The sequence below is a fragment of the Calypte anna genome, chromosome 2 (assembly GCF_003957555.1).
Source record: "Calypte anna isolate BGI_N300 chromosome 2, bCalAnn1_v1.p, whole genome shotgun sequence".
Taxonomy (NCBI): Eukaryota; Metazoa; Chordata; class Aves; order Apodiformes; family Trochilidae; genus Calypte; species Calypte anna.
In genome coordinates this window covers 124,829,781-124,856,416 of record NC_044245.1, presented here as the reverse complement: position 1 = coordinate 124,856,416, position 26,636 = coordinate 124,829,781, and the positions used below count along the sequence as shown (strand labels likewise).

General features: G+C 36.6%; 1 protein-coding gene across 1 annotated transcript in view; it reads left to right on the top strand.

Annotated features, from left to right (window-relative positions):
* CNGB3 (cyclic nucleotide gated channel subunit beta 3) overlaps positions 1–26,636 on the top strand; it is a 59,781-nt gene that overhangs the window by 9,319 nt on the left and 23,826 nt on the right. Inside the window, exons 3-11 of the mRNA XM_030444698.1 lie at positions 295–400; positions 16,715–16,867; positions 18,250–18,256; positions 18,389–18,400; positions 18,558–18,687; positions 19,128–19,340; positions 21,192–21,238; positions 23,626–23,712; positions 24,976–25,040. Of these exons, the coding sequence (XP_030300558.1) occupies positions 295–400; positions 16,715–16,867; positions 18,250–18,256; positions 18,389–18,400; positions 18,558–18,687; positions 19,128–19,340; positions 21,192–21,238; positions 23,626–23,712; positions 24,976–25,040 (820 nt within the window). The remainder of the gene's footprint in view (positions 1–294; positions 401–16,714; positions 16,868–18,249; positions 18,257–18,388; positions 18,401–18,557; positions 18,688–19,127; positions 19,341–21,191; positions 21,239–23,625; positions 23,713–24,975; positions 25,041–26,636) is intronic.

Sequence of the window (26,636 nt, the reverse complement as noted above, 5' to 3'; positions counted from 1 at the left end):
ATAGAAGAGCTCTGTATTGACCATTGTTGAGCTGGCTAAAGAAACATATAGTTTAAAAAATAAGTTACACATACTAAAAGGTAAAGTCATCATAAACATGCCCTACACACTTGGCACAGAAATAGACTTATGCAGGAAATTATTCAAAGGTCTGGTCTCAGAATCAGTGTCATGTAGTGCTTGCTCACTGAAGAAATAATGACAGCCAACCCATGATTCCTCCAAAAGTATTATCACAGTCCTTTAAAATTGGTATTGAAAATTTGAAACCTTTTTTTCTTTTGCTGGATACAGAACCAGAAAAAGTACCTGAGCCTCCAAAAAATGAAAATGCAGCTGAACCAGCTAAGACAAATCAAGAGGAACAGAATCAGCAAAATGATGCGAAAGAAGATGCTAAGTGAGTAAATACAGTTTTAAAAATTGATTATTTTCTTCCTGACTTCCTGACTTAACATTTCTTTGTGATATAGTTCAGTTCTTTAAAAATCCCTCCTGTCCTGTAAGAATTTGAAGAGCTTTATTTTAATTTTATTAGATATTAATTTAGGATGTGCTTTTTATTGATATGTATGCACTGAATTACAAAAAGTGCTCAACTATGCTTCTATACTTATTCAAAAAATGCTGCTTCTCAGTTATTATGACTCTACTTTAGCATAGAAGTCCCAGGATGCTGCCCTGAATAACTGGGCTGTTTGCCATATCATTCTGGCTTAAAAGCTTTTTACCCTACATGTTGCTTTTACTTGTTTTTTTGGTTGTGGGTTTTCTGTTGTTGTTGTTTGGTTTGGTTTGGTTTTTTCCTATGTTATACCATTAAATCAGGATTATTTTCCACAAACAGGAGATTAGTACTGTCTCTTCTCAGTAAGAGACAAACATAATGAACAGTAATGTTCCTCCAGGGGAAAAATCCAGGATCATTCAGCCTTTGGAAAAAGCTTAGGTACCTGATTGTTTTGACTAAAATAGAAAAAATATGAATTCTAGAAAACAGTAATCTTGGAATAGGCTACATTCATTACAGAAGCTTAGACTCAAAGAACATCTTAGTTTGGAAGGCTGCTCTGGAAAGAATGAGGTTCAAAATCCCGCTGAGAGCAAGACAAATTTAGAGATTAGACCCAACTCCCAAGTTAGATCAGGTTGCCTAGAATCTTCTTCAGTGAATGTATATCTCCAAAAATGGAGTTCACACAGTGTCTGTGGGAAATCTGGTCCATAGTTTGACCATTCTTTTTATGAAAATTATTACCTTACATACTATTACTTGCTTCTGTTGCCTCTCATCCTTTTGCTGTGCACCTCCAACACTCTGAATCTTGTTAATAACCACTTAATTAGTAGTGGAACACTTCAATTCCCTTAGTCTTCTTAACTTTTCATCTTCAGTCTGAACAAACCTAGCTTTCTTAACATCTCATGGATCTTGTACTCTAGTCCCCAGCCATCTTAATAGCCCTCTACTAGTGTTGCACCAGATGGTCATTGCCTTTCACTTGCATAGGAGACTAAAACTGGGTACAGATGCAACCTCGTAAATGTCACAGAAGAGGAAATAACCACTTGTAGAATCACAGAATGTTAGAAGTTGGAAGGGATCTCTAGACAAACACCACTGCCAAAGCAGGATAACCTAAGGCGGGCCACACAGGAACACATCCAAGCGGGTTTTGAAAGTCACCAGAGAAGGAAACTCCACAACCTCTCTGGGAAACCTGTTCCAGTGTTCTGTCTCCCTCACAGTAAAGATGTTTCTCCTCAAGTTAAGGTAGAATTTGCTATGTTCTAGCTTAAACTCACTATTCCTTTTCCTATTATTGGACACCACTGAAAAGAGATTGGCCTCTTTCACTTGACACCCACCACTCAGCTATATTCTTTCTCAATCACCTGGCTATTCTTTTTCTAATGCATAGCATGTTTGCCTACTTTGCTACTCATATACAATTTGTATATGAGTACATCAGGGCCTCCAGATCCTTTTATACAAAGCTGTTTTATAGCCAGTTAGGTCCAAGACTTTACTCTTGTATAGAGTTATTTCATTCCAGATATGGAACCTTGCATTTGTCATTTCTCAACTTCAGCCTGTTGAGATCCCTTTTAGTGGAAAATAAGAGATATGTTCAGTCCAGAAGAGGGTAAAAATTCCTCCTGCTTGCTTCTGCCTCCTATTGTATTTATTGTCCTGATGACATAAAGAAAAGTCTTTCCCTGACATGCAATCATTCAGTTGATAGAGAAGATTAGCTGTTTCCTTTCCTTCACCAAGGCAGACTTTGTAGTGCAGTGATAACAATTAATCAAGCTAAAACTTAATGCATACAGCTCTATAAAATTATAAATGCAATTAAATAGAAATCTGACTAGACTGATTGGAAAAGTTATAAATAACTGAGTAATTTCAATGTGAATCAGTAGATCAACGTAGAAAATCTAGATAAAGTGTTTCCTTTCTTGTCATTGTAGGATATGTTATTAAATACTTACAGTTCCCCTGGTAAATCCCGTAACCATGGTTAACATAATTATAATATGCTTTTGAAACAAAGAGGTATGTTGTTTATTAGTAGGAGACAAAATCTGTCTGTTAAAAAGAAATTCCAAATGTTTATATCAAACATTCCCTTCTCAGAGCTGCTCTGACTCACTGTCATGTGTGCATCCAGATACATCTAGTCAGTCTTATTTGAGAAACAGCTTCTAAAAATAAATCTTTGGTAAATTCTACTGTCAAAACAGCTACCTGCTAAATTCTGTAGTACAGCTTGGAAGGCACTGGTGTCATCACATTGATATGAAACTAAATTAAAACATCTATTATACAGCTTTCAGAGCATCTGGAGGGGGTACAGTTTTTAAAATGTGTCTTTGAGAGAATTTAATTCATTGCCCCTGAAAATTCATGGGAGTCTATTCAGGTATTGTTCTTGATCAAGGTCAATACTTTATTGAGTTTATGTATTTAAATTTACTCACTAGAATATCTTTAGGGAAATCATCTGCCTTTGTCATGTGACAAAATCTACTCAAATCTGTACTCATGTGCAAAATTTTAAAAAGATACCTGTTTTCTACAAAAAGTAGCAGTATATGAACCATGTTTAAGTCACTCTCTAGAACTGAGGCAATCTAGAAAAATAAAAAATTTCTCCTGAAAAAGTGACAGTTGTGAATTATCTTCACTCGATGCTACCTTCTGAATATTTCTGTATCTGGGAATTATTTGGGAAAGTGCTTGTTTTACTCGTAAAAACCCTATCAATGACTGTACAATTCAACAGGGTAGTCAGCAGAGAGTTCCATTGTGCAGAAGTTTTCCCTGTTCCTGTTTAATCTACGTCTGGATAATGTCCAAATGGAAATTATCAGCAAGTGGTGTCCCTTGGTGGTCTGTACTTCGAACAGTACTATTTAATATCTTTATTAATGATATAGTGGGATTGAACACACCCTCAGCAATTTTGCAGTGGTTGGTTCACAGGAGGAAAGGGAGGACATCCAGAGGGACCATAACAGAGTTGAGGAGTGGGCCATTTGAACCTCATGAAGTTCTACAAGACAAGTGCAAGGTCCTGTGCACTGGTCAGGACAATCACCAGTACAGGCTGAGTGATGAATGGATTGAGAGCAGCTCTGCAGAGAAATACATGGGGATATTGATAGATGAAAAATTAACTCTATGATGGCAATCTGTGCTCAACCCCAGAAAACCAATCCTATCCTGGGCTGCATCAAAAGGAGTGTGATCAGCAGGTTGGGAAAGGTGATTCTTCCCCTTCACTCAGCTCTAGTGAGACCCCACCTGGAGTACTGTATTCAGTTCTGGCATCCCTAGTACAATAAAGACATTAATTTGTCAGAGGAGATCCAGAGGAGGGCCACAGAGGGTGGGAACATCCCTCCTAGAAGGAAAGGCTGAGACAGTTGACCTTGTTCAGCCTGGAAAAGTGAGGGCTCAGGGACACTTTATGGAGGCCTTTCAATATATAAAAGGGGCTTATAAAAGAGGCAGGGAGACTTCTTCTGGGGCCTGTAGCATCAATACCAGAGCTAATGATTTTAAAATGAAAGTGAGTGGATTTGGATTAAACAATAATTTTTTCTGCAGTAAGGGTGGTGGGACACTGGTTATGTAGAGATGTTTTGGATGCCCCAACTTTGGAAGTGTGCAAGGTGAGGTTGGATAGGGCTTTGAGATGCCTAATTAGTGTAAGATCTCTCTGCCTACATCAGAGGGCTTGGGCAAGATGATTTTTAAAGGTCCCTTCCAAACAAAACGATTCTATGGTTCTATGGCACTGTTATGGAAGAGCCATAATTTGGTTGGTTGACTGAAATAAAAGTTAACAAAATGACTGGCAGAATATTCTTAACTGGAATTTCAGATTTTGTCCAGATATATTTCAGAGAGCAGAAAGGGGCAGCAGCTCACTGAAGGAATGGCAAATGGGAACCAAAGTTAATCCCCATATAAGAAGTGTCCTTACAAACAAGGTAAAGTTCCACAGGGTCTGAAAACAGTAAGCAGAGCAGGATCTTAGTAACAGGGTCCATCACCAAGCCAAAGTGATGAAATATGTTTAGGGCCCATCCAGGGCCCAGTCCAGTCAGGAGCAAAAAAAGAGAGGCCCAGAGACAGGACTAGAGGCAAGGATACAATATAGTTCCCAAGTCTGTCCAGGAGACAGGACACACCTGGGCATAACTCAGGCAATGATTCTCATCTGACCTTAAGTGGACACCCCAGGACTATGAGCAGAGGGTGTGGGTGGAAGTCCAACTGGAGGCTGCTCAGGGCTGTTCAGGCCTCTTTGTGCACTCCACATCATGTTACTATGTTTTGATTTAGATAGACTGTTTGCCTTTACTAATCATCTTCCCAGAGTTAAATTTTAATAAACAGCCATTCGATTTGCTCAGTAAGAAATCATCAATATGCTCATAGACTGTAAGATATAGAAGGTAAGGTTTGAGGATATAAATCTCTTCACAATGCATACACATCCAGAGCACTTCCACTTGCATGAGAATTATGTTAATATAAAAGATTTCACATTATCTCCTGTTGCTGTGACTTCTGATTTTTTAAATTGCATCTGTGCAGACTTAGATATATAGAATTAGGAAGGGGAGGAAGTCAGTTGTACTGTTAAAAACAGCACACTTTTCATTTACATCAGACCTGTGTCTTTCCATGCAGAATTTCAGGAGAAGGTAATGAGATTCCAAGTAAAGACAATTTTAAAATCTTCTGTAATATTTCTTTATGGAAAATTATTATAATGTAATTCACTTATCTGAAATCAGTTAAGACTACTTATAGATACGACAGTTTGCCAGATTGTGTTGCACCAGCTGTGCTGTCCGGTTCAGCTGACAAAGAGCTGCTTTTTACTCAAGGTACAGCACAGCCTGTATTATCCCTTGTCTGAAAGAACAAATCATTTTTTTCTCTTGCTAACATAAAAAAACCTTTGACAAAACTCTAGTTTATGAAAGGTCTTGAAAATTACTGCAGAAACTGTTTGTCTACAATAAAAAAAATGTTGCTGTCTTCACCTCGCATCACTTCCTCAGTTTTAAAATACAGCAGTACATGGGAATGGTAATTTCCATGAATAGCTATTTGCTGAGCAATAATAATCACTGAGAGGGAGGGCTAAGACTACACTGTCTCTTCACAGCAAGAAATGAGGGAACAGAGCAAGACTCAGAATCTAATTTGCACTTTAATAGAAGACAGAGGAGTCTAGCACAAAATACCATTGCAGCCTTTTATAATGCATTGAGATTTCTTCCTGTTGAGAAAGGTTCATAAAAACATGTATGCCCGTACACAATCCTGCACTTATTTTTGAAATACAGCACAAGCATTTAATGTGAGATACTGCATAGCACTTAAGGAAATGCTGCACATCACCAGGGAGCTGCAAGCACCTGCCCCTGCCTCAGGGATGGGAAGCCAAAAATGTGGCAGGCAGGGCAGGGGCCTCTCCAGTCCTGAGCAAGGACACCAGAACAGGTCCAATGGTGTCAGCAGGGATGGGAGAGGCCAAGCAGGCAGGATGTCAGTCTGCAGGTGTGGATCAAGATCTGTGGGGCCCATGGCCAGGCCCTGGCACTGTCCCCATTGTCACACTGCAGTCTCCATCAAAAGCGAAGGTCTCCAAAACACCTTGCTCTGCATTTGTACACAAGGGAATACAGCCATTTGTACACAAGGGAAAATGACAATGTTCTTTGTGAGAGTACTGTTTGGAACCCAAAATCTAGGAAAAAAAATAAATTAAAATTATATGATTTGCACTGTCACAAAGGTGACATAGGAGAGGCAAATAAATGTGAGTGAGACTCTCGTGTGACCCTGTGCTGAGGGCTGGGAACCAGCACAGAGCCCTTGGCATGTAGAAGCTGGTGAAGAGGAGAACTGTACAAAGTGTTTTGCCATGTGGGAGTATAGAGGGGACAGATGCTTAAGGAACAAGTAGTAGTGGACACTTGGCATCAGGGGATGAGACAAAGACTTTGTGGGGCGTCCTACAAAAATGTATTGTTCAGAAGAATGGTAAACAAATAATTTGAGAGTGTAGATCAAAGAAAATGAAAGGTGACAAAAAGCTTCTATGACCTATTCTCTCCTCTCTGTCTTTTAAAAGCCTTTAAGCCTGGCTAAACTTGTAAGAGCGTTTCATCTTCCCAGATTACCAAGGTGATTACAATGTACTATTTATACTAAAGCAGTATTCTGAAACCCCAGTCAAGGATCATGAAACCTTCTCTGGAAAATGCTGGGTAACGTGACACTCCATATTCACAAACAGCATATTCAGGAGTACATAAAGAGAAAAATACAGTGGATAACCAGGACTTCAAATGCTTTCAGATTTCACCTCAAGATCTTACTTATTCTGGGTAACCTTTAGAGAGGAAGAAAAAAATTTCATACAATATACCACCTTCCAAGTCTATCTATTCTGAACAAAACATGTTCATGTAAATGCACAAAATAAATTTTAATAAAATATAAAAGTACATAAAATATGTTCAACCTTTCCACATATTAAATGTACTCTTCTGATTCTGCTTTTACCAGTGCAGAAACACAGGCTTCAATATTTTCAAAAAAAGGGAACTGCAACATTGCAAACTGCCATGAATGCAGGTGGCTCAGGAAGATTGTTTTGTGCTCATAGTTTGTGTTGTTCAGAGCCACATCCCATTACCTAGTAAGCTATGTCAGTTTTTTTCAGGCCTATAAAGGAGATGCTTTTCCTCTTTAATTTGGCTAATAGCAAAAAAAAGATAACAAAACAAACAAAGATTAAGAGGCAATTTGCTATGTGGTGCATAGCCAGGTTAATAAAGACAACTCCTGCTGGTAGCATGTTCTCTGTGAGTAATGCACTTCATTTAGCTCAATTACCTCGACCAAGAAAATTACCACGCTTATTAGTGCTTGCCAAACACTAGTTGCAACACATCAATTCACCAAGTAGATGCATTTTAGAGGAACTATTTCCTATCACAAAAACAAAATTTCAGCACTCTGGTAAAACCAACCCAGTATCAACCCTCTGCAGAGCCTTCTGAAATCCTCAATTACTGTAGGAACACCAGGGACTCAAAAAGATGACTTTCATGGCACTTAAGTCCAATCAATTTGAGGTAAAGCAAAACAAGGCCAACACTTGGCACTTCTAGAAATCCCAGATAAAACTTATTTGCAAGTGTATTTCATAATACCTTTCCTTAGCTGTTTCTGGCTGATCACTGCAGTGCCTGAAATTGTAAACAGATGGCATACATCCAGTACATTTTTTAAGTTTGACTGAAAAGACATTAATGTATTAAAAATAAAAATACTTTTATTGGAACTTATATTCCTTCTGCTTAGGTCTTTCTTTCAGAGCTTGTCACTTTCAGTGTTTGGATTTGGATTTGTGCAATGGCTAAGTTGAGAAGCTGCAAATTAATTTAAAAGGTGATGGTGTGCTGCCTGTACCAAAATAGATTACACTTGCTGTAATCATTGCTGAAATGTATTTTCCTGCAGCCTTTAAATTCCATCCATTCTGCAGCATTACCCATGCTATTTAATTCCATTCACCCTGCACAAAAACAGGAAGGCACCCTGAAATTAAAAAGGTGGAGAATAGGGACATTTTTCCATGAAGAGCAAAAGGACCAAGTAAAAGGACAGGAATGTCATTATACTGATTGAAATGCTGATTAATTTGTCTTCCCTTGCATTATTTAGAATTTTCTATTAATGGCATTTATATATATTTATTTCTGAATAAATGGGAGAAAATATGTTTTTTAGAATATCTAAGAAATCTAGGGGTAGAGTTTGCATTACTTTGCCACTGATTTATTTCTTTAATTAAAAGAATTTTTTGTAAATCCTCTCTTGACCTAACACTTTTCAAAGTAAAAGCATACCGAACTTTTTGTGAAGAAAGAAATTATAATTTATTAAAAATGTTTCCTCTGTTACCGAGTTAATTCTGGGGGGGGAAAAAAAAGAAAGAAAAGAAAACAGTGTTGTGACAGGTACTACTACTACTGTTGTGACTAGAGTGTGCAATATAAACCATTTATATTTAAATTGCATTTATACGATACCTTTACAACTACATCAGGTGTTTCTTAATAAATTTATGAGACACATAAATCTAAGATGTTGATTTATTTAGTAAAGGAAAACTGATTATTACTTCATGACAAGTATTCATGCCTACAATTAATCTTGTCCAGCACATTGTATTAAAATAGCATGTCTCCAGTTATCTTCTCATTTCACAGATATTAGCTATTTAAGATGATAAGGTCCTGTGTTGTGAAGCACAGGAGAGGGACAGTGGGATCAGTGAGAGTTGGAGATAGGAGCATCAGACGAGAAGTCAGAGGTCTATCAGCCCTGTCTCATTCAGTGCCCTGGCTAAATTATACTCAAGAGATGTGTGATGAGCTGTTGTAAACAGGAAACATTCCTACCTTGTTGCTGAATTTGGTAAAGAATGTGGCAGGAGACTGCAGAAGAGGAAAGGATGGACTTAGATAGCAGTAGCTGGAAGTTATCTCAGAGGAATGGGTTCTTTTTCTCTCTCATTGATTTTCTTTGTGGTCCCGAGAAAGCTAAACAAAATCAGTTCCTGTACAGATGGCTGTACAGAAGTTTACTTCTAATAAAGGTACAATTGCAACAAACTTGTTTGCACCAAGGTAATTTTATATAATTAATATATGCAACAATAGTACATGGCATGAATTTCAGTATAGTGTGAAAATCTGTCAGGGGTCCCTAACAGTGGGGCCACTTTATTTACCACACAGCTCAATCTATTTCATTTTCTTTTGCTTTTATTTTCACTACTTACATTAAAGCTTACTGAAGTGTATATCAGTTAAAAATATTCAGGCATTCACACCTCTGAAAGCTGAAAATCATAAAATTGACTATTATTCTCGGTCACCATACAATTATCATAATTTTCCTAAAACTTTTCCCTTTGTAAAAAACAAACAAACCAACCAAAACAGTAATAAAAATGAAAATATTAAAAAAAAATATGACATAACACAAGGAACTATATATTTTATCCCACATTCACAGTGGATAGAACAAATTGTCAGAAAAGAAATTTATGTTGAGAAAAAATTGTACAGGAAAAAATTAAGGCTAGTGAAGCACAATAATAAACAATTATGTAATAGCCACTAATGGATATATTTAAGAACAGGTTAAACAATAATCTGTGAGGTATGGCACAGGTTTACTTCATCCTACTCTGATCTATGGGGACTAGGATTACAGGATATCTCAAAATTCCCTACAGTGCTATTCCTGTGTGATTTCTTTAGGATCTGTATGAAAAGATCTATTGAAAATTAAGTTTTCCAAATTTGAGATATTTTATTATTAAAAATTCCTTATGGGGAATATTATATAGTGTTTTCATTGCAGCTTTTCAGCATACCATGCCTGGTATGTTAACAAAAACTGAAGAACAGAATATCTGAAGAGTGCAGTGCTCAAAAACTCTACACAGCATTGAATATTACTCTAAGACATTTTTCCTTTGCCAGAAATTATTATATGCTTATGTAAATAAGGTATGAGTTTGCATTTAAACGTGTTTCAAAGTAACAGATGTTGTGTTTTAAAGGTATTGATATCTTTTAAAATTCCTGATAAGAGGCAGGTGCTCCTGCAAGATGTAATCACATACAGATAAGAAAGCCCCAATGACTCAACTCCAGCAGACAAGGTGAAATGGGAGGCAAATCTGTCTCATTATTATACAGTTCTTAGAAAATTATACTTTTGTTCTAAAGCAATTAATGTCATAAATTATGCTGCCCTTATTTTTTACATCACAGTAAATATCCAGTGCAATCAAACAACTTTATATCATCAGCGACATTGAAGAAAGGTTATTTTTCAAAGTTAATTGACAGTTCCAACATTCATCCTACTTTCTTTTGCATAGTTCAGGCTGCAAAACTGCTAACTAAAATAAAATCTTTGTCACATTTTAATCCGGTACCTCGGTGAGAGTTCCATGTGTTCAGCATTGAATCAGACTTCTCCTTAGAGAGAACTGTAAAGAAGATTAGAGGATTCACAGCCTGTTGTGACTGAATACTAGGAGAATTGTCAAAGAAGCTGCTGTGACAAACCTCTGAACTAAAGAGGAATCTCATACAGCCTAGGTGATTAGATTTTAGTCTGCACTGCATCAAGAAGTTTGTTCTGTGCCTAATGCAAGTACATAACTGAAAGATAGTGACTTCCTTGAACATTGGTACTTCTATATCCATTTTACTCTGTGAATATATGAGAGCTATGAAATGGATGATCTCTGCATTTTATGTCAAGAGCACTTGCTTAGCACCAAAATAAGCATTGTTTCTGTTCAAAGACTGAACTGAAAGAAATTTATTTCTTTACATAGTGTCCACATGAAGTTTATTAATGCTCATGGTCTATTCTTCCTTCTATATGTAACCAAAATCAACCCAAAAGTTATATCACCATGTTTAACCTAATGAAATATGAGAAAACAGTAGGAAAAAAGTAACATCAGTTGAAATACAAATTGCATTGTAGAGAATAACTCAAACTGAAAAATAAAATGGAAATAACATTTTTTTAATTGCAAAAATAGTCACTATACTTCCAGAATTTCAAAACATACATAACATAAAGACATAATCTTCTTAATCACTAAATACGGGCCTCCTTCAAATACTTTCCTTCCTAAAAGAAAAGATGATAAGGCAGAAAAGGTACTTGTTTAAAGACTGCTTGAAAAATGAAAATTTAATTGAGAGCTTTTTGAAATCCCATTGCATCTCATGTCAAAAGTTCATTCAAGACTGTAAAATAATATATTTATCTTAGAAAGTCAGTTTCTTAGCACTGGAGCTGTTGAGATTTATGGCAGTAGTGGAAGCAGTGGTACCTATACAAGTGGAGTCACTCATGCACTTTCCAAACTTCTATATATTTCAGGTTTGTTTCCGTAGAAAGATTTCCTGTCATACTACCTCCACTGTCTACAATAGTTTTCATGATCTTAGCTAATACAATATTGAAGTCTGTCACACTGTTTTCAAGTGCAGCTCACTCAGATTAGGAAGATGTCTAGAATCCACCTTAAAAGGCTCAGAAAATTTCTTCATACCTCTTAACTCATACTAATTCATGGTGTTTCTGTTCACATTTATCCTTCTTACAATAGTTACATTGTTGTCACAACCCTGGTTTTCAGCTCAAATACCCTTTTTCCTACCTGGTTCACCAGCAAAATTTGTATTTATGGGCAAAAATCCTATTGCCTCTCAATCTGCACCAGTATTTGTCATAGCCAGATTACAGTATGGCTCAGAGGCACCCTGCTGTTGACTAAAACACTTGGATATTCCTTTATATTAGGATATAAAGGATATATTATTCCTTTGCCATCTGCAATTGATGATCCCACCATTTATGAAAGAAATTCTCACAATTTGGTCTTAAATCCATCTTTTCATTATACAGATTTTGTCTCCTTTTTATTACTCAGGTAAAATAATTAAATTTTTCCCATATAGAAATCAGTCCTACTTTTTAATCTTCAGAAATCCATGTCCTATCAAACATTGTTAGGACACTTCTACATTTTGTAACAACATCACTAAGGAAAATACTAAAGCCTACTCCTAAAATTCCTTAAGCTTCCTGTGCAGGTAAAGGAGAAGGATAGGCCCCTTTTTCAGGGAATTTAGAGCAGAAACCTATCTTGATAACCTCTCCCAAGAACAGCTAAAGATAACTTTCCGGAATACCTCTGTTTCAGAACAAAGCAGATGACTGACATGGTTTTTTCCTGGTACAGAGGAACATCAGGTTTTCTAGTCATTTAGGATATGTAGGTAAGACTTGGAACAGAGGACAGGTAGAAGGTTCTTATTTCTGTAACATTACCCACCCTGAAATTGTCATCACAAATTGAGGGGATGCTTTTGAATTAATACCTTTCATGATGCCTAGTACTACATTATCTCACTGAAATCTTTCTTAGCTATACCATCAGGTTTGGTGGAATTTTTTTACAGCTCTGCATTGTCATAAAAAAATCAAATGAGATGTTCTCCATAATTTATTCAATACAAGACAGTATTTTTTCAAGAAGCAGTTTGTAAATATGATGATAAATCATAATGTCAGTGCTCAATAAAAGCATTAAAAATTCTGTTTCAAGGTCAAAATTTTTATTTTGGGGAGATAGGAGGAAGTTTCTTATGTGCTGCAAAAAGACAGTTTATAAATGAAATCATCAAATAGCAATATGGATTTTCTTCAGGCAGCAGCATACATTTATGAAATACATTTTCTCAGGGGTCACATGGTGGATAAAAGATGGAGGTGAACTCAGGTATTTGGTATTCATGGCCAAAAAGAAAGAAAGAATTAAACTTTAGATTGCAACTTAGAAAAGGTCAAGCTTGATTTATTCTGAAATAACCTATTGCCTTTCTTGATCCCTGTTTTGTTCGAACACAGAAAACTTCAAAGGCACAGTACTTAACAGATGTAATACACATTAACACCCTCAATCCAGTGGTTGCATGGCTTGTTCTTTCTTCCTATGCTATAAGTGTCTAAATCTTTTCTCTTGCCATGACGTGAGTTAAGGTACTGTAATTTCATTGACTAAACAAACAAGTTTAAACCTACGTGCTAAGAAGATAAAACCTACAAATTAAAAATATAAGAAAACTACCTTATTGTTATTGTTGTTATTATACTTCTGTTGTTACATATGTCGTTATTGCTAAACAAAATATGCTTAAGGCAGTAATAAAACTGTATAATGCAGTTGTAAAAAAACTAAAAAAAAAAAAAAATAAAACTGCATAGTGCATAAGGTGAGGTCCTAAATTCTCCTTTCCTACGCCATGTGAAATTATTACTTCTGCAGGTAATAAACATTTCTGCTCTGTAAAGGACTATATAGTGTAGAAAGAAAGATAGACCCAGGCCTATTGTAACACTGTGCACAAAGGTCTAAGATAAATGTGCGTAAAGAATAACATGGAAATAAATCCTGGCACTCAGTACCACTCAGCACAGGAAGCTCAAGGCAAAAACCTTTCTGCCCAGCCAAGCAGCGTGTGAGTAAGGGAGCAGAATTATCTCTGATTGTGCAGATCTGCCTCTGTATAGCACAGTCTATTTAACTACATAACACAGGCAGAGACATAACAGCAATTGATTCATATCCACAAGATTCAGCACCCTCTGAGAGCTTTCATATAGTGAGTAAAATGGAAAAGCGACCAGTATGAAAACCACAGAATCTGTGAATATAACTGTGAGGTAAAAATTGACATAATCATGAATTCAAAATGAGGCATAATCTCTTTAACAGTGCATGTTAGAAATGTAAGACAAACTAACTTTTCTCATAGGCACAAGATCTGAAAGTCTGAGGAACAGCTTATCATAACCAGAAAATATTGCAATGTAGTATGATGGACAAATTAAAATTATTAACTGCAGTCTCTTCAAAGACAATCACCTTAGCAGGACTTCTGACCTAGAAAATGTACCTGCTGGATGTCATGTTCTGCTGGCTGCTATTTAAATTTATAAAATATATGTTATATTTATAAAACATATATTGATAGAGATAATAAAATTTTACCACACGAAAGAACCCAAACATAGCACAAGAATCATCACTGAACAAAAAAAAAAAAAAAAAAAAAAGAAGAAGAGAGAAGAAAAAAAAAAAAAGGTCAGTCAAGAGGAGCTAAGCCAGACCCTAATTTCAACCAAGAGAGCTGCATGCAGTGAAACAGCTGCACAACACTGGTGTCACACATGGATGGCAAAGTGCCACCAAATGTGAAAGATGGAATAAAGTTTATTAAAAGTGATTTATTTAAGTTGGAATAGGCTTCATTAGCCAAGACAATTTAAAGTGCACCTCCGTGTATTCATATGTACAATACACATCTTCAAATTAGCTGTGTTCAACATGCAGCCTCTTCCAACTGTATTAATCAGAGAATATTTAAGCATTTCATTACTAGACAATAATAGAGGAGGAGATAATGATAACCAAATGAGAAGTAGGGTAAGGAAAATACATTTCTCATCAACTGTCAGGCAAATAACTTTAAACAAATTCACATATCTTCTAATCAGTACCAAAAACAACATGGTTTCTTTGGGTTATATTGGAATGATAAAGCACCATATTTATGATAGAGAAGACTAACTTTTATTGGAAATAACATGGAAAAGCCTATGCAATTTATAACTTATCCCTAGAAAGGATATAGAAGGGGCCTTTGGCATGACAGTTGTTATAAGTGTATTATACTATTAGATAGCTAAAGCCCTGAGCAAATACAGCAAAAAAATATAGTGAGAATTTTTGGAAATTCTTTGCACAGAAGCTGAAAAACTAATTGTGGGATGTTAGCTCAAAACAAGAAAGGACTTCAGCACACTGCAGATGGCCTGAGCAAAGAGAATACATGACACATAAGGAACTGTGCTGAGATTACAAAGTGTATCAGAACTGTTTGATTTATCTCCTGTCTGGGGAGTTTTAAGAAATATGCAGTACAGAAGACTTAAATTAGAGGAATGATAAGTGCACACTTCTGGACTTCTGCTTTTAAGAGCTTATCTCCATTTTGTACAATGCTTTTTTTTTGCTGACAGATTTTCACATCCTTAAATTATACTTCCTTGGGCACTGTGATACATGTTGTGTCTCCAGTAAACTGTGCTTCTTAAAAAACTTCGTGTCCCTCTCTGACACTTCTGTTTCAGTTACAGCTCCTCCTGTTAGGAACTTCAAAGTAGGTTTAGGTCTTGAGGAGACATGGTGTTTATTCAAAGATCATTTTGCAGTGTTTTTCATTTCTTCTCTTCTCACAGTGCTGTCATACCACTTTCCCTCTACTCACCTTAGGGAAAAATCTTCTCAAGAATCTAAATTTCAGGCATGCTACACTCTTGGTCTGCCTGTTCTCTTGGTGTAACATCCACATCCTTGCAGTGTTTGTGACAGACCTGAAAAGCTGTTAAGAAAGAATAATTTTCTGTTGTACTCCCTCTACTGGGCATAGCTGGCAGTATTTCAGTACAGGGATGGAATTTATCACCTGGGTGGCAGGAGGCCTTGAGCTGCCCTGCACCAGTCACAGCCGGTTCCAGACAGCTCTGACACTGGTGTGTGGCTCCAGCTGAGAAGTATTGGCTCTAGGACACAGAAGAAATCCCATGTCCTGGTTTTCACATAAAGGAAGCTCACATGCATGTCCCAGCTGCCAGCTGGGTGGCACTCCAAACCAGCTCCAGTTTGCATAATCAGCCAGTAGTAAGGAATGGAGGATGACATTTAAGGTATGAATAAGCCCAAAAGAGTTGATCCAGAATCACTCTCTTCTAGATTTTCTTACAGACTGCACAGCATGCATAGGTCCTACTGGAAGCATTAGTGCCAGCACAGAATAGGAGCTTACTCGTGTTTGAAAATCAACCATCCTCACTTTTGAAGAAAAGCTGTGAGTTTCAGAATATAAAATCAGTGTTACAATGACCCTGAGTAAACTCTTAGTGGAAACACAAAAAACTTCAGCAAGAACACTTGTGGTTTTTTCCGCTGAGTGAAACAGATGCATTTTTACTTCGTGCTAGCTAATACCCATAGAAAAACCTAGATGAAATCAATTCTCCCAATATGCGGAAGCATGAAACAAGCATAGTCTACCCTCCCCCTTTCAGCACATCAGATTTTAACTCAGTTATGTTCTGCTGCCATTGGGATATAACAGTGAGCACACAGAAGGGACGTGCATGCCTTGTATCTTAGCAGACACACAGGATAAGCTGTAGGCCCTGCATAGACACAGCAGAACTTGGTGGAAAGCAGAGGAAAACCACTAGGGTAGTGTAAGGAACCTCGGCTGGAATTACCTTGTAGCCAACAAAATCAGTTGACATAAGCAGAAAGCAATTAACTAGGTGTCTATTTACCATAAATAAAATTATGTGAATAAGTACCGTAGCTAACACAAATACAATCTTATTGTCTGACTTCTGAACAAGAGAATCCTTCCATTGTTTTCCAGTATATAAAGCTTTTTTTTTGCTTTTTTTTAATCTCTTTTTTTTTTTTTTTTTTTTTTTGCATAGTACACAGAAACCTTCAGGGGTTCAAATAAATGAGTATGTTGATGCCCAGCTTCTAGAGATCGCCAGAAAAATGCGTGAAAGGGCTGCTGTCTACAAAGAAAAGCTAAAAGACCCAGTGCTGTCCTCCCCTGAAGGCAGCCCTACAGCCTGTAAGTGACTCCAGAAATAGCTGTGCATTTGTTGAGTTTAAAGATGAGAGTTATTTTCTGAGGGTAGAAAATGTTGTGATAAATTTTTCAAGTATAATGTGTTTACATGTTAAAATAGATCAGTTTGGGCCCTCTGAAGTCAATTTATCCTTATGAGTCTGAAGTAACACAGATCCTGAGCTACAAGTTCCCTTTGAACCCCATTACTAAAAATATGCAGAAAAAGTCTTGGACAGTATCTAGAATCATCCCCGCCAAGCAATTTCTGTATTTTAAAATAGCAACCAGATATGTTTATTCATGAGGAATAATCTGAAACATATGAAGAAACATATATATCTTCTGATTACAGATCAGTCATTCTGAAATTAGATCTGCTCTCTAAAAGTAAAAAAATGATTAGCCATGGCATCAAACTGCTAGACACACTGAGAATTCTAACATGCTTTGAATAGATCAAACTTCTCTGAAATTAATTTACTTTTTTAAAAATAGGAAAAAAACCTCACAAATGCAATACAAAAATTTTTCACCATGAGGACAGTCAGACATTGGAATGGTCCCCAGGGGAAGAGGTAGATTTTGTCAACTTTGGAAAGTTTTAAGTCTCAGATCGACAGGATGCTGAAACATATCATAGAAACAAAAATAATCTTAGAAAGGTTGGGCCAGATGATCCTTGAGGTCCTGTCCAACCTGACATTCTGTGTTTCTATGATACTCATTAGATGAAAGTTTAACTTCTGTTTTTTTCCTTTTCACAAAGAATTGAGTGTGGTGATTTTATATTCTGGCATTATTTAGAAGCTGCTTATTGCTCACCTGTTTTTTTAATAAGCTGGAAAAAAAGTGTCTGGAGTATTATAAACTATACCGGCTGATAAAAGAATTGAGGGTTTTTTTAATTATTATTTCTTTGTGTTTACCTCTTTTGTTCTCTTTGTAGAGCTCACAATCATTGGTTTCATAAATCATTATAGATTCAGCTTGTCAGTTTACTGCTAGGCTGTGTATCTTACTTAGAAGTAAAGCCACCAGAAGTAATGGGACAAATGTGAGGACAAAATGAGAAACTAAAGATGAAAGAACTGGGCTTAACAGAGTGCCACAAGATTTTTGTTGGCCTAGAAACATAAAATATCATAGGCTTCCCATTAGTTTCACTCACTGCATCTTGCATACCGGTTCTCAGGAGAGGGGAGGGATCAGCCTGTGGCACAGACATTTTATCTCCATACAATATGTTCTTATCTCCATCCTAACTGCATGCATTATTTGACACACTCTTGTAAAGACACATGAGAAGTTTCATTACTTGTTACTGAATTATTAATTACCTTATTTCTTGCCAGCCTTTAATGGATGAGGTGTGGGCAATGTTTAAAGAAACACAGTAATATAAATACTACACTCTGTCACATGAAGTGTTCCGTTCTTGGTAGGTGTACCTGGTTATATCAGTGGTGATTTTATTCTCCAGTCTGTTTCCTAATGCATTTGGTATTATAATGAATATTAGCTTTAGTCACTGCCAAGTGTTTTTAGAAGAGTTTTTAACTGATAAGGGTCTTGTACATGTTAAAATGACTGTAGAAATTAATCCATTATTAAAATGTCACCCTTTATAACATTCTATGTGGCTAGCACCAAAGAAGCCACCACCTCCACCAAAAGAAGAAAAAAAAGAAGAAAAGAAAGAGGAAGCAGCAGCAAAGCCAGAGGAGGATCATTACTGTGATATGCTGTGCTGTAAATTCAAAAAACCTCCACTGAAAAAATACATGGAGTATCTGAAGCTACCAGAAAGCATAGACTCATACACAGGTAAATTGAAAATTATACAACAGAATGGGGTAAAAGTGCACTCAGGTGACCTAGAATTACATAGTACCTGTGAGCCACCATATGATCCCCATTCCAACTCAAGTCTTCAAATTGTTGATCTAGAATTTGACCCATTCATTAGGGTGAAATAAATCTTTTGTCAGTTATAATATAAGCCAGCAGCATGCAAAACATATCATGTCTTCAGATGAGTTACATTCTATATATTCTATAAGCTATTTTTCTCCTTTACAAATTTTTTATGTGACTCCTAGTTACAATCTATTCCATTTTAGCATTCTGTTGTTGAAAGAGGGAGAACAGTAGGTTGCTCTGAGCAGAAATCTTTCCAGAGACTGCAGTAGAATAAATGTGTTTAAAAGAATGAGAGAAGCTTTTAAGGTCATGAGTGCAAATTCCATGTTTTTTTTTTCTTTCAGATCACCGTTATGTAGCATGGCTCCTGCTTGTGACAATTGCCTATAACTGGAATTGCTGGTTTATTCCCCTTCGTTTTGTGTTTCCATATCAAACCCCAAGTAATCTAATATATTGGCTTGTCGTGGACATTCTTTGTGATATCTGCTACATGTGTGACTTACTGATTTTCCAGCCCCGAGTGCAATTTGTAAGAGGTGGAGATATTATAGTAAGTATTGGGTTGGAGTGGGGATTCCACAGGTAGTAGCTGTGTATTAAAGTACATTACAGAAATTTCCTCTAATCTGACACATCTTTTCTGCTATGTCAAAAATATGTAACTTTTTTATTTATCAAAGGTTATCTATATTCTTCTTCCCTGACCTTCCATTATCCTATTTTGGAAGAAGAAAATACATCCATTGTATATATTCTTAAAAGAAGAAAAAAATTATTTTAAAGTAACATATGAGAGCAGTCAGAAGAGATGCAAAGTTACCAGAAGTAAATTTGTGCACCTTCACTACAAGCACTGGTTGTATGACTATGTACTCATAAATGTATGCATGTATTTGTATGTTTGTGTGAAACTTTCAGATTTCTATTCACCTTGTACAAGAGTCATAGTTGAAGACAGTGCATAATCTGCTAGGGCTGGACAGGATATGCATGTCTGGTTACATATTATGGCTTTTTTTTGCCCAAATCTGAACAATTTGAGGATGCTTTGAAAATAATTCAAGATGGGTTTTTTGGGAAACTATGTACAATCAATTTTGCTTCTTGGTACTATTTTCCTGTTATCTTTTTATTTAAAAAAACACAAAATAAAGCTCAAAGCAAGTATCTGAAAAAAAGGTAAAAGTTTTCTTTTTGCATATCAAAAGACCATTGTCAAACATTAACTATTGCTTGAAATCTTCCCTATTTCTGATCTGTAGTTGTTATAGAAAATACCCAATGCAGAAAAAAAAAAAATTAGATAACTTCAGTGTGACAGTACTATGCCAAAAAGACAGAAAATTCAAAATTAAATACCCTTAAATGTAATTTGGAACAAGGCTAGTTCAGTGCTTTACATGAAATGTTATACATTGTGCAAACAGGATATTACTGGTACCTTTACAGAGGTATCTCAGATAAAACTGTGCAAATATAATTTGGATAGATATCAATGCAGTGCAGTGTGATGTATTTTTCCATGTCAAGACATTCAGTAACAGGCAATCTTGCCTAAATCCTACAAAACTCAAGTTTTATGAACAAGGTTAAAACTCTAACACAGGAAGCTTACCTTGTATTTCCCTGGAAGCTGTTTTTACAACTCATAGATTCTAGTGTGTGAAAAGATCTGCTGCTGCTTTGTCTGCTGCATTTAGTTTAATGCTTTAACTGAGAATAATAAAAAGTTAGTGTGGAAATATCCTTAGGATTTTTAGCTATTTTTAAAGTGTCTCTGGTATAAATAGAGAGAGTATAATGATCAATAGATTTCTTCAGATAGTGGTGATTACGCTTTCTTATTAAGGTATTAGCATCAGTTCCCATGGAGAGCCATTTAAAACTAAAATGCTAATCATCACTAATGAATGCAATGTTGATTATTATAATGCTAATAATGCTAGCATGTTAATGATAGCTTTCAAAGTGCTAATTTTCTACAGCACCATCAGAAACGTTCTTTGCATTTTTCTTGGAACCACTGACTCAGATGGAGTTTTCAGCCCTGAAATTGAAGGGCTTTGGGTCAAGCACCAACTGGTACAGATGTGTTGAGAGGGAAGATTTGTGGAAGAAAAATGCAGCACAGAATCCTAGACCAACAGACCACTTGCAAAAAATCAAACAAACCTCAAACCTGATTTTTTCAAGGAGGTCTAATGAAACCTGATCAAATGCAAACTGGCATAATAAAAGCACTAATTCTTCTTACAGATATTTCTTCATTCATACTTTCAGACTATCATTAATATAACTTTCATAATCTCTACTATCAGAAAAGAATGTTTATTGTTGACAAGCAGAATTTTTGACATTCTGTTTTTCACTAACCCTTTTTCTCCTTTTATTATCACTGTAGTCAGACAAAGTGGAAATGAAGAAATTCTATCACAGCTCCGTGAAGTTTCGGGTAAGTGGACCCTGTGTTACTGGTGTCAGTATGTAAATTCTAGCTGCAGGATTTCACAGGATTTTTTTTTCACTTTCTTAAAATCACCATTGCTTCAAGAACTTCACCAGAAAGCATTGTCTTGATGGCATGTCAGTTCTCACCAGCTGAAGTGGCCATCTTCATATGCAGTGTTTCATTGTAAAACAGAATAATTATAAATACAATAATAACTATTAATTATGAACAATAACAAATTAATAACATAAAATTCATAAAAATATGTTTTTACTATTTTTTAGCAAAGTCATCTCTGCACACTGAAAGACACTAGCACAGTTTGCTAGTTTCATTAAAAAAAAAAACAAAAAGTCTTGAAGTTAGATGTTAATTCTAGTCAGTGAACTCTTACTTTGTAGTACTGAATAGACCATCAGTTACACATGTAAACAAAAACTCTAACATTTTTTATGTTCTTTTCACTCTGTAAAAACAAAGATTAATTTGATTTAAGAAAATAGTTCATTTTTTCCTTTTTTTTTTTTTCCCCAACAGAAGATAGGTAGTCTATTGCATTCCCAGTAACACACACAGCTCTGTGATACTGAGCCCACATGTCCAAAATCTCTGTTATTGCCCCCTCCTCTTTTGTAAATACTTTTGCACATGCCTTGTTTCAGAGTTAGATTTGTCTCAGTGACTGTAGTAACATGACTTACCAATAAAAGGTAAGACCTAAGACACAGGCTCAGCTCACACTGGAACTTACAATCTCGGCATGCTTGGCTTTAAGTGCTGCTTTCAGCACTGCGCTACCTTTATTGCTCCACTAGAGCTCATCGCCATCAAGGTGAGGCTTGAGTGGTGCTACCTTTTATTGGCCCCCTGGTCCTGCTCATGCGCAGTGGGGGCCCACCCTAATTAAGCAAAGGTGGGCTTGACACAAGCTCATGCTCATTCCCTGGCAATTAGCGCCACCTGGTTGCCTCATTTCACTACACAGCCAAGTGCCGGGTCCTGCACTTTGGCCACAACAACCCCATGGGGAGCCCCAGGCTGGGCACAGAGTGGCTGAGAGCAGCCAGGCAGAAAGGGACCTGGGAGTCTGGATTGACAGGAAGCTGAACATGAGCCAGCAGTGTGCCCAGGTGGCCAAGAAGGCCAATGTCAGGAAGGCCTGTGTCAGGAACAGCGTCACCAGCAGGTCCAGGGAAGGGATTCTGCCCCTGTACTCAGCTCTGGTGAGGCCACAGCTTGAGAACTGTGTCCAGTTCTGGGCCCCTCAGTTCAGGTAGGAGATTGAGGTCCTGGAGCGGGTCCAAAGGAGGGCAACTAGGCTAGTGAAGGGATCCAGCACGAGTCCTATGAGGTGAGGCTGAGGGAGCTGGGGCTGTTCAGCCTGGAGAAGAAGAGGCTCAGGGGAGACCTCATCACTCTCTACAACTCCCTGAAAGGAGGGTGTAGCCAGGGGGAGGTTGGTCTCTTCTCCCAGGCAACTATCAACAAGACAAAAGGGCAGGGTCTCACTTGTGCCAGGGGAGGTTTAGGTTGGATATTAGAAAGAATTAATTTACAGAGAGGGTGATCAGACATTGGAATGGGCTGTCCCGGGAAGTAGTGGATTCTCTGTCCCTGGAGATACTTAAAAAGAGACTGGATGTGGCACTCAATGCCATGGTCTGGTAACTGCAGCAGTAGTGGATCAAGGGTTGGACTTAATGATCTCAGAGGTCCCTTCCAACCCAGCCGATTATATGATTCTATGATTATCTCACTCTGCTCAGCACTTACCAGGCTGCACCTGGAGTACTGCATACAGTTTTGGTCCACACTATCCAACAAATCTGCAGATTTGAAAAGGGACCAGAGAAGGGTCATGAGGATGATCAGAGGACTGGAGGACCTGCCATATGGGGAAAGGCTGAAAGAACTGGACTTGTTCAGCCTTGAGAAGAGAAGATTTAGGGGAGACCTAGGCACTACTACATAAAGGGTGGCTACCAAGGAGATGAAGACTCCCTTTTTACCTGGAGTCACATGTAAAAAAAAAAAAAGAGGTAATGGCTACAAGCTATTTCAAGGGAGATTCCAATTTAACTTCAGAAGAAAATTTTTCACCATGGAAACAATTATACAATGGAAGGGTGGATTAGACAAGGGAAGTGGTGAATTCCCCAACATTGTACAATTTTAAGGTTCAGCTTAACAGGATGCTGGGCCACCTCATTCAAACTACCTTTTTACCTAGAAAGGTTGTAGTAAATGATCCCTGAAATTTCTTCCAACCTGGCATTCTATAAATCTATGGTGTACTCTATATGGTAAAGTGAGTAGGACAGAGTCTGACTAAGTGGAGAACTAATTATGATTACTGTGGGACTTAAATTTTCCTCTCTGCTCTTTAACAGCTCGATGTGATATCGGTATTGCCATTTGAAGTTTTATCCATCTTCTTTGGATTTAACCCAGCATTTAGAGCAAATAGGATGCTAAAGGTAAGATCTGCACTAGTGATGAATGGCTAATCACCCATAAATGATTTTAAAGCCCAGTGGAAATTCGTTTATGATATCCAGGAATATGAAATTTAGAAACTGGAAAATATCTTCCAAGATAAGTTACAACATAAACAAACGAAAAAAACAAGAAAGAGCTTAGCCAAATGAACAACTTATTCTCTTGTTTTTCTTCTGACTTTATTATTCCCACTTCCAAATGATGTTTTGTGATTAAAGCTGGTTTTTTTCCATTATTTAAATTACATTTATCTTAAATGACTTCTTTAGTTTTTGAAGATAAAAATAGTAAAAAGAACATTAATTAGTAATAATGTATTTTTCCTTTCTGTTGATAAACAAAAGACAGGAGTTTTAATGATAACATAAAGTATTGACAGCATATTTAACAAGCATAAACCCACTTTAGTTACTAAGTCCAAAGACATCTGTAGTTGTGCAGTGAAGGGGTTGAGAAAAGAATTAAACAACCTTTCCCTGAATTTCCTGGTACCTAGCAGGCCACTCTGTGGCTAAATATATCCCCCTTCAGACAAGCACTCTATTAACAAAAGAATTTGCTTTAATTTACAGTTGAAGGGGGAACAAGGATTCTGAGAATAAAATGAGGGTGCTCTTCATTCTTCAACAGCACTTCAAAAGTCAATAAATCAGAACCAAACAATAACAAAGATTGAAAAGTTTAACAGTACCTGTAATTAGGCAAAGAGACATGTATTGAGCAAAAACAAAGAAACAATCTACATGAGGATATTAAAGTCTATCATTAAATAATTAACTATTAACTACAAATAATTAAAAGGAGGAATTTGATGCATCAAGAGTTGTTGCTACATGGTATCATCGAGTGTGTAGTTGTTGATACATATTATCACTTACTGAGAATTACTGGAATTTGAGAAAGAGTAACAAGGCATTTTTATGCATGTAGTTCTCTCTGATAATGTTTCCCAAGCCATTCCATATGTTTGAAGAAGTATAAATCATTTATCTGCAGCAGTCTGACTTAAATATCAATGTTATTTGTATAGTCAGATTAATGGGACACTCAATACCCAAAACACTGTTTAACTCCATTCTCATTCTTCCTTTGCAGTTTAACTTTTACTCAAAAGTCTAAAGAAAGACTATTGAAAAATCCATTATTTTCAAAATGCATATGTGAACTAATGTCTGTACTATTAGAAAAAGATGTGTGGTGAGGAAAAGTGATTGGATTACTTACATTTGTTTTCCATACAGCACAACACATTCTTTGAGTTTAATGATCGTTTGGAAGCTGTCATGGACAAAGCATACATCTACAGGTATGTACTTATTAAACTCTTGTAGGATCAAATGCTTGGCCCAGACTGCATTTCTTTTGTGAAACACTGAATGGAATATGAGACATCTTTGTTCAATTTAAGATTTTTTTAAATATTTGTCTTTATTGTAATAAAATAATAAATGTAAAGCTTCGCTCACTAATGCAATATAGTTCAGCTCAGCTGGCCTGGCTCAGGAAAAAATGTTCATCAAACTGAAGCTCCTGTCAAAATTTAGCTGAGCAGAAGTATCAGTAGTTTTTTCACTGAAAGAGCTAAAGAATGGTTTCCTTAGGTTGCTGATAGCACTGCCAAATCCTCAGTAATTCTTTATTTGTATTTAATAAAAGTCATGAGCTTTAGCTTGTGTCAATATTTTTCTTTGAATATGCTCTAACCATGAACCTGGCATATACAGAAACTTGATCCTCCACTGCATGGAATAAACTTGGAATGAGAATCGATTCAGCACAGAAATCAAATAGTGATTATAACAGTTATCCACTGCACTATGTTCTCACCTTCTGCATTGACTCAAATAAAATTGGAACCAACTCAAACAGTCCATGGACACAGTTATGGCAAGTTTCATAGGCTCCTCAGCAGTCAGTGATGCTGCTAAGACCCAAATAACCCATCTAGTGTGTCACCATTATTGTAATCTGTTAATGTCAGCAGTTTATCCTGTGCAGTTCCTACACTGTCCCAGTTTTGGGTCATGTATTGCTCCTGAGTGCTGCCATAGGAGAAATCAGAATCAGTTGTTTACCATCTTATTCTATTTCAGAGATTATTGCACTTATATGGTAGACTTGATATTTATACATTCCAAATGAGATGTTTTATGGAACAAGAACTAGTTAATTTGAAAAAGAGACTGAAACATCTATCTGTTTGATATTTTAATGTGGCTGCAAAATAAAAGAAATCCTAGAAGTCTGAACTGTGTTAAACTATTTTTGAGATACTGACTTCCACAAACATTATTCTCATATTGCCCCCTCCTTTCACATAGTTAAGAGCCTTTTGTGGTTTTTTGTTGTTTTTTTTTTCTTTTGTAATACCTTGTTGATACAAGAGTAGACTTGTCTGAATTCTCATAAGATGAGGAAATGACTTTTCAGTTTCTGAATCTCTGCTTCCCTATCTTCTCCAGCTTATGGTCTTACTAAAGAGAATTACTTATATTTTTAAGTTTTTCTAATGCTGGAACTTTAAAATTAGTTATGTATTTTCCATAGTATCTCCTTTGGAGTCACAATTCAATGACTTTTCTGATTCTCCTATAATAGTTACAATGAATACTGGGAGATCCAGATTTTTATTATAGATGTTTTTGAATATAATATGTAACAGTAATGTTGTGTTTATATGGGTTTTGAGGAAATGGGAACCAATTAGCAAACCCATTTTCACCCAGTTAGGTAGTTCTGTAATTAACAAAATTTCACACAACATAAAAGTATGGCATCTGAAATGATTGTTTAAAGGGGCAATTTGAGAATGAGGTGTGGGCTACCCTAACTTTGGAGGGTGTGGTGTTGATTTTCATGTGAAAAAAAGCAGGGAAGGTGCTCATGTAGAAAGGCTAAGACA